Source organism: Coloeus monedula (genome assembly GCF_965178545.1).
Source record: "Coloeus monedula genome assembly, chromosome: 26".
Classification (NCBI taxonomy): Eukaryota; Metazoa; Chordata; class Aves; order Passeriformes; family Corvidae; genus Coloeus; species Coloeus monedula.
In genome coordinates this window covers 390,047-398,142 of record NC_138806.1, presented here as the reverse complement: position 1 = coordinate 398,142, position 8,096 = coordinate 390,047, and the positions used below count along the sequence as shown (strand labels likewise).

Here is an 8,096-nt window from a genome sequence, read left to right as displayed (position 1 = left end):
AGTTGTTCTGCGGGGTGCAGGAGCTGTCTACCCCATCTACCCCTTGTCTACCCCAAAAAAAAAGTGTTTGCAGGGCAGCTCTCCTGTGTCTAATCCAGAACCTGCCAATAAAATCCCATTTTTTGTCCTCATGTACAGCTTCCACTTGATCAGGAGCTGTCTAAAGCAAGACACCTGAGTAACAACATTGTGTGGTTGCTTGGTGTCCTGGCATTAAGCTGTGAGTTCTCCAGGTGTTGGTGCTGTTAATGTCAGTCTTTCTGAGCAATGAAATGGTGGCAGAACTCATTTTAAACTAGGGCAGGGATAATGAGTTAATTTTTGAGGGAGATACTGAGTTTTGAACAACATCAAGGTAGATGGTAAAGCAACACATCGTTAGATGATTTTCTGAAGCCACTTAGAATTATTTTGAGAAGAAACATTGTAGAGGCTGCATTTCTCAGAAAAATGCAAAGTGATTCAAAACTGGAAAGAGTTTTGTTTGAGTTCTTGCTTTTCTTTCTGCTCTGCCTCTCAGACAAGGTTGAGTCTGGGAAGAGAGCACGAGGAAGCCAAATGCTCAGCTGTAAGAAAGTGTAGTAAGGAAGATTAACAGTAGATGTTAAGGGTTAACAATTTGGGTTTCTGAAGTAAGAGTGTGGGGATTTTTTAATGTCTTCCCCTACTCTTAAGACTTTTAACATATTAAGTTCTTTTTCTGGCATAAAAGTTGATAGCATTTACTGTACTGTGATCTTGTTTCATACAACATTACAACTTTTCATGTACTTTATCACCTGTTTCTTGCCTCTTTTCCCACATTTTGTCACTTTAGAATCTTTAGCTGTACCAGTACAGATGAACCCAAACATCTTACTAGAACAGCTAAAAGCACAGACATTGTTATAGCTTTAAACAGTGCCAATGTACTCAGTGTTCACAAAGAATGTTAGGAACTCTTCCTTTTAAAGGAATAACCTTTAAGAGATACAGGAAAGCAAATCTTAATTATGTTTCCAATATGTTTGGAGCAGAAAGTACATGCCCTTTTCTGTAGGGGTGAATATTGAAATCTCATTTCTAAAGCAATCCAAGTAAAAAAGCCTCATTCCTTGGAGGCCTCACTTTGAGCAAAGCTGTTTTGTTGCTGAGTTTTATTTTTACCTGTTGTTATGCAGTTTTACCTTGTATTAGTCAGTAAACTGTTAAAGTGCTTTACACTTATTGCAAACAATATATTTATTTATTTACTTGCATTCTTGCTAATTTGCAATAGATCAGCCAACCATTGATATAAATTAGCATGACTCTACTATGTTGCAGCAAATCTTGGTTGCAGTATTAATTTCAGCTACTACATTCCCTCCCAGGTTGGTGCTTCAAATTCCCTCCCTACCCCCCCAAGCCTCCGTCCGTCATGCTCCGCACTGGCATTGGTAGGTCACTGTCTTAAAGGGAATATATTGGGAAAGCTGTGATACAATTTTGTGTGATTCGGCTAAGATTTTTAGCTGGCTCCAATGAAATGTTTAAGGAAAGAATTATGGAGTAAGTGAGTGCCATCTAGTGGGACAGGGCCTGGCCCATCCTCCTGGGATGGAAGGTATCTGGTGCTGTTTATTGCATAAAAGGAAGAAATGTCATCTCAGATGCTCAGATGTGATTGGGTGAAGGCAGCAGGCAGTTGTACTGCGCTTCCTGCCTTCCTCCCACTGGGTGTATCTCGCTGTGTATGGCTTCTTTCTTTAATGTTTAAAAACACAGGGTGTATTTTGGACCTGTATAAAATGAAAGCATTCGTTTATACCTTAATACGACTTCAAGCCCACAGTTCCTCTGTGTTATTAAAGAACCAACTATAGGTATTTTGAGATATGAAGAGAGCAAGCTGATCCAGAATAAGTTTTCAGTCTGGAAACTAGAAAAAAGCTTCTAGCCATCAGAATCATGGGATTCTGGAAGAGCTTTCCAGTAACAGTAGTAGAGGACAGAAATACTAAACTGTTTTGGAAACAGCTGTGTGCTTGTCACCTCCTGTGGTAGCTGAAGGCACAACCCAATGACTGAGGTCATTTGTAGCCCCAAAAGCCTCCAAATTCTGTTGAAAGCCTGTGATGAAGTTTCTTACTTGGTAGCTGAAGAATGTATTTCACTAGAAGCTTGGAGTTAATTCATTGAATCAAATTTATGAGCAAGAAATGTTTCTAGGCAACTGTTATACTCCCGTGCTTCATCCAGGTCACTAGATAGCTTGAAAAAGCTGGTGATGCTTTAGATGTCTATTCTTGCCATATGGTGAAGTGCCATTCTTCCCCAAATTCCCAGAGCAAGTCCCTGAATTAACACCTGACACTCTGACACTGACTGTTCCTGCTTGTTTAGCTCCTGTTTATATTTACTTACTGGGAAAACCTAAGTGCTTTCCCATGAGGCGTTATGCTGACTAGACATCTTCCTTGGGTCAGGAGGCCCAGGAGTTGTTTCTCTGGATAATATTGTTTAATTTAGTCTGTTCTCATCTTCTGCCTCCCTTCCCCCTGTTTGGGTGGGTTAACTCCAAGGGATTTGTGTCATTTCCACAGACTTTGCCTGGGTAAGAATTTGAATAAGTAATTGTGATGCGTGAATCTGTGTTTGCACACAGCCTGTCTCAGGCTTAACCAGGGTGGATCCTCACAGCAGCACATGTATCCTCTACAAGTTTGGTCTTCAAAAGATCTCCAAACCAAGCTCTGTGTGCCACTTTTATGGTTAAACTAAAAAGGCTGAAGTACTTTTAGGGAGGGTAACTGGGCTGTAGGAATCTTGTAGATCCATCTGACTGTGCCAGAACTGAAAAAGTGTTGGTCTTGGTGGTAGCTAGTGCTCCTTTTCCTCCTGCTTTGAGGTAATGCTGCAGAATATATGCCACCAAAAATTTGTTCATAAAGAACAGTATTTGCTTGTATTAGTTTGGTTTTTATTCTTCCTCTGTAACTTTTGAAGTCCTGATCACTTCAGCAACTCCAGTTCTGTGATGTACTCAACAAGAAGTTTTAGCAGCAAAGTTACCACATTGAGAATTCGTGTTTGAGGATGATCACGTCTTCCTTGGAGGGATATGGTGCTGCACAGTGGTGGTCCCTAACAGGTGTCATAGGCCATGAGAAGAACCAGTTAATAAGAGTTTTAAAACTTAGAATTGAATTTAGTAGCTGCCACAGAATGTGCCAGGACTTTATGCCAGATACTTGAAAATTGTTCAGATGCTTCTGTGTGCAACATTACTTCAAATGTGTTGTCTGACTGCTAGAGCCCAGAAATGGTTGTCAGATCTCAGTCCTATTTCTGCTCCTGAGCTGAGGGTTAGGATGAGTTGTGTGACCTTTCTGTTCAGTTTGCCATCAGTAAAATAAAAATACAGTATTTCCAACCAGAGAGAACTCTTGAGGCATAATGGAAGCCAAGCAAATCCTGCTGCAAATCTGCTTACCCATCTGATAGAGTGGGGGTTACCTGTGAACATCTGAGAGTAGATTAACTTCTCGTGGCAAAAAGACCTCAGTGATTCAGGGATTTTATTATCAGCAGTATTACTGAGCTTTTCTAAAAGTTCAATTAAGAAGCAGGTTGTAGTTCTCATACTTATGTGATGCTTGAAATAAGATAAGAATATGTTAATTAAACCTGACACAGTAGCACTGGACCAGGGTAACTGTAAAACCATTCGACCATTTCACTTTGGTGTAAACCTGTGTGGACTCAGCACTAACCTTTAGTGGAACTAAGGATTGGCTCTTTGCCTTTGAAATCTCTTAATTTGCTGCAGAATTCAGAGGAACTCGGGTTATCCTGGCTTGAGGTAATGAAGCATGTCTATCTCCATGTCTCCTCCATTTTTAGACAGCAAGAGAATTTTGCAGTGCACGTTGCTGTAAGCCTATGTTGGAGACTCTGGCTAGGCAGCTGGAATTCCTAGAGCTCCCTTTCAGTACAAGGAATTGGAGAGCACAAAATGGAGACTGCCCAACTTGAGTTGTGGAGTGATGGATCATTTCTGGGAACTTGGAGAGGCTGTGAAAATGCACAAGTCATGGGAGGCAGGAGATGGTAAGGGGAGCTGAGTCAGCTTGATGTTGTTCTAGATGATCTGGTGGGAGCTATTAGCAGGATAAGTTGTCTCTTTTGAAGTCTCAGCCATTGAAGCCTTACTGTGGGCTTTCCAGGGGCTCTGGCAAAGTGAGAAATGACTAACCAGCTCCTGTGAGTGGCCAGATTTTAAATTCTTGCCTCTTGAGTAGGAGTCTTGAAAGTGCCTGCTGCTATTGCATGCAATTCTCAACATGGAGGCTTTGTTGTGCATAGGTAGGTCACAGACTTCGAAGCAGCAGTTGATAGGTGAATCACAAGGGAAAAGAGCATGCCGGCTTATCTTGGAAAGAAATTCCTTGTGGAGGAGGAAGTGTGTGCTGTTCTTGTGCTTGTCATTTGGGTAAACACTATAGGAACTATTAGCTTGTTTCAGATGACCCACGTATTTTGAATTTTTGCTGAACGCCATCACCGATTGCCTTGACAGGGCACAGTGGATGAGTGGGCTGGAAGTGAGAGCAGAGAAGTGCAGTATTATCCCAAAGTGGTCTAGAAAAGCCAGATAACTTCTGGAACAAAATTCATAGGCTCTTCCTGTGTAAACTATTGCATGTTTATTATTCCCCACTGCTACTTCCCTGGCAGTATTCTCATGTTAATGTTCTTTGCCTTTGCTTATTTGGGGTTTTTTCCAAAATTCAGGTTCATTCCTTTAATTCCTTTTGTGTTGTGTCCACTTAAAAATGGTATGCTAAATTAAGTACTGAACATTTATCCCAAGTCAGTTGCTGAGTTAAGTATAAACAGTCAGGAATGATAAAATACAAATTTGAAGCATTTTTTATATACACACTCACTGACTGTTAGCTGAGGGGAGATACTCAATTATACGGTTTCTCACATCCACGCCTAAACTTGTTGCTGTAAGCAGTTGATACCTAATTTCACACATAACCTCGTTATCTGGATAATCAGGAAAACTTGCTTTTCCTTTCCCTTGACTCACTACATGAGAAGAGGTGCAGCTAAGCACTAGGTCACGTTCCTGAAATGTCCTAGGTATTGTATCTTTGTTGCTTCGAGTACAGCACGTTCCAGTGAACAATTTGAGTTTCCATAGCCAGAATGCATCACAACAAGACTTTTTGCCAACTTTGCCAAGTTCAGCTCTTGTCTGTAAAGGTCTAATCCTTTAGAGTAAGGAAAGTGTCAATGGAAGGTCCTCTCAAAGGTGATCAGGGGTAAGGGAAGGTCATGTATTTGACCCAGTGCATGGGTCAAAACATGCCTACAAAGAATTAATTATGCATTTGTTCACAAATCAGTACACGTGACAGTGAAATTGCTGGATAGCTGTAGACGATGACAAGCTGTTCTGTTCCAGTTCCATAATGAAGAAGTTGGTTCCTTCTCACCCTTTCTACTACTGCACTGAGTTGAATTTTACCACATCATCAGCGTAGGTTCTAGGGGAGGGTTTAAAATCAAGAAAAAAAAAGGGTTTTTTTCTGTTCAAGAATCTGATCAGCATCAAACTACTCTTTTAGTGATGCAAGAAATGGTTTTGATTCCGGCTGGTAGAGCTAAAAAATTCCCACGCAGGGTAGTCAGTACAGGTGGTTGTAGTACTGGAAGTAAGAAAAACATTGTGGATTTTGTATTAGGCATATTTCCAGCTGCTTGCATCCCAGAACTTTACATTCAGGTGCAAACTGAGTGGATTTTTTGTATTGGACAGGATAAACTTAAATCTTAGTATCATTTCTAGGTATAAGTGGCCCCATCAGTTAATCTCCAGGTGATGCCAGAATACAGGGACCTTGCAGAAGAATTGTCTTGTGTAAGCCCCTGACGTTCCCCTTCAATCATAATGTTCGTGGAAAGTTCAAACCTGGTGGTTTTGGAACAGCTGCTCCTGTCATTTGCTATCCATCTGCAAAATGGAGGCAGCAGATTTAAGCAAACGTGGAAACAACTTTCACTTTCATCTTCATCATGTCAGAACCCCAGTGTGAGACCAGCAAATGCTCATTTGGAGAGATGCTCCGGTATCTTACAAAGTTCTCACCTGGCACAGGAGGTTGGTTGGTGCCTCAGATGCGCTGTTGGGGTTGGAGTTCCTGAGAGAGTGGAAAGATTTTGGAGGGCAGCATTTGTGCAGTTTATAAACAAGCTTTTTTTCATGGGTGAAAGGATTCACTTTCTGTTGCCGCTTGCCATAAGATTTTACAATTTTTTTAGCACTGAGACTTTCACGTGGATGTAGCTAATGTTAGTGCTGGCACTTCTTTTAAATCCTGTTGGCCAAGGAGTAAATTCCTGGAATGACCAAGAGTTGTACCTATAACATCTGTGAGCCATCATGTTGGGTGGTTGGGAGCTTGTTGCTTTGCTTAAAAGCAACTATTGCTGAAGAGACGAGGTGAATCATTTTTCTGGTCCTGAGCTATTTGTGTGATCCCTTGAAGGGTTAATGGTATGGCATAAAGAATGTAAACCTGCAGTTTTTCTCTAAGGGAATCCTAAATGTTTAGCTTCTTGAGCTATTCAGGTGTTGGGTTTTCGTTTTTTTTTGTTTGTTTGTTTTTTGGTTGAACCAACTGAGCATGTCGTTTTAGGAGAAACAAATTTGACATTTAATGATCACAGTGAACACAGAAGGTAAACAGAACTTTTACTTTCAGCACATGCCTGCTTGGGAATTGGGGTTAGTAATAGCTAGGTTATGTCACAAATTGATGGTGGTGTTTGTCCCTTAAACAGGGGAGGGAGAACTGGTCTGTTCAGAAATTACCTACTGTAGGGTTTCTCTGTGGTGTTAATGCTTCTCCCCCATTCCACCACTTGAGTCTTCTGCTCAAGTCTATAACGAGAAATGGCTTTGCTTTGAGGAAAGATTGATTGGTGGGAAGTGGTTACTGCAAAGTTAAAAATGTTAAAATAGAATGCATCTTGGGGAAAAGATGCTCACAAGTTATTAATGGAGAGCTGGCTTTATCATGTCATTCTTCCTGTTAATACATTCCATCATTAATTGTGAATCTTGTTTTTACATCTTTGTCAAATTTGTCTTTGTTTCTTAAGTTATATCTGTAGGAGGATACTTTTGTGTCAGGATAAAACACAATGACTTTGCATGATTCACTTTTTCCTTTTAAAACCAGTTTTGTTTGAGATCTTAAATAATTTTCAAACTGCTTGGATATGTAAAAATGCACATGTGTATCCAGCAGAGCCTGCAAAGATGCAGCAGACTCCTGAGGTACCCAGTTACTGTTTTGGTAAATCTATTCCAGCCTCTTGAGTTTCTGCTTTGGCCTGGTGGGAGCAGCTGCTCTGTGGGTAGGTCACACATGGGTCCATAAAATAGCCAAGTGGGAAAGGTTGTATTATGGGTACCAGTTGTACTGCTGTTAACACAGCTTTCACTTGTCCACGTTCTTAGTGTTGAAAAAAGCATAAAATTACACACTTAAATCCGATAAGCATCTGATACAGTAGTAGCTGGCTTGCCAGATGGAAGATGTGTCTGAATGCTTAGCTCAGGGTCAAGCAGATGCTTGCTGGGAGAGCTGGGCTTGGAACCCCTACTGTTCAACAAATCAGGTTTGCTTCCTCAAACCTTAGGCTTCTATAAATACCACCTTGGCTGTTTCATGGATGCGGGTAAATAGACCAGTTAGGATATGAACTGATGCAGAAATATTCCAAAGGCTGTATCACTATCCTGAGAAAAAATTGTTGAACAATCCAGCTGTCCTGCTGCAAATGGCTTCTGAAGCCTCTTAGTGCCCCATCCTGTGTCTGGGAGTTTGACCCGTGATGATGCTGTAACTGTAGTTAGCCCAGAGACTGAGTCTTTGTTAGGATGGGTCTGCCTTGTAGGGAAGTTGTTTCTAACAGTCTTTGCTTGCTTTTCACTAGGGTCCATTAAATAGTGAGTCTTCCAACCAGAGCTTGTGCAGCGTGGGCTCTCTGAGCGATAAAGAGTTGGAGGTAAGCAGGCACAACTCCTCGGGGTAGTTGGGTTTAAGGTGAACGTG

General features: G+C 41.2%; 1 protein-coding gene across 11 annotated transcripts in view; it reads left to right on the top strand.

The window, feature by feature from the left end:
* TLK2 (tousled like kinase 2) overlaps positions 1-8,096 on the top strand; it is a 56,521-nt gene that overhangs the window by 15,970 nt on the left and 32,455 nt on the right. For 6 of the 11 annotated variants that reach the window (XM_082297493.1, XM_082297492.1, XM_082297491.1 and 3 more), the window contains 2 exons: positions 1,353-1,418; positions 7,978-8,049. In XM_082297493.1, coding sequence (XP_082153619.1) covers positions 1,353-1,418; positions 7,978-8,049 — 138 coding nt within the window. The remainder of the gene's footprint in view (positions 1-1,352; positions 1,419-7,977; positions 8,050-8,096) is intronic. The other 5 variants (XM_082297496.1, XM_082297494.1, XM_082297497.1 and 2 more) reach the window with 1 other exon arrangement.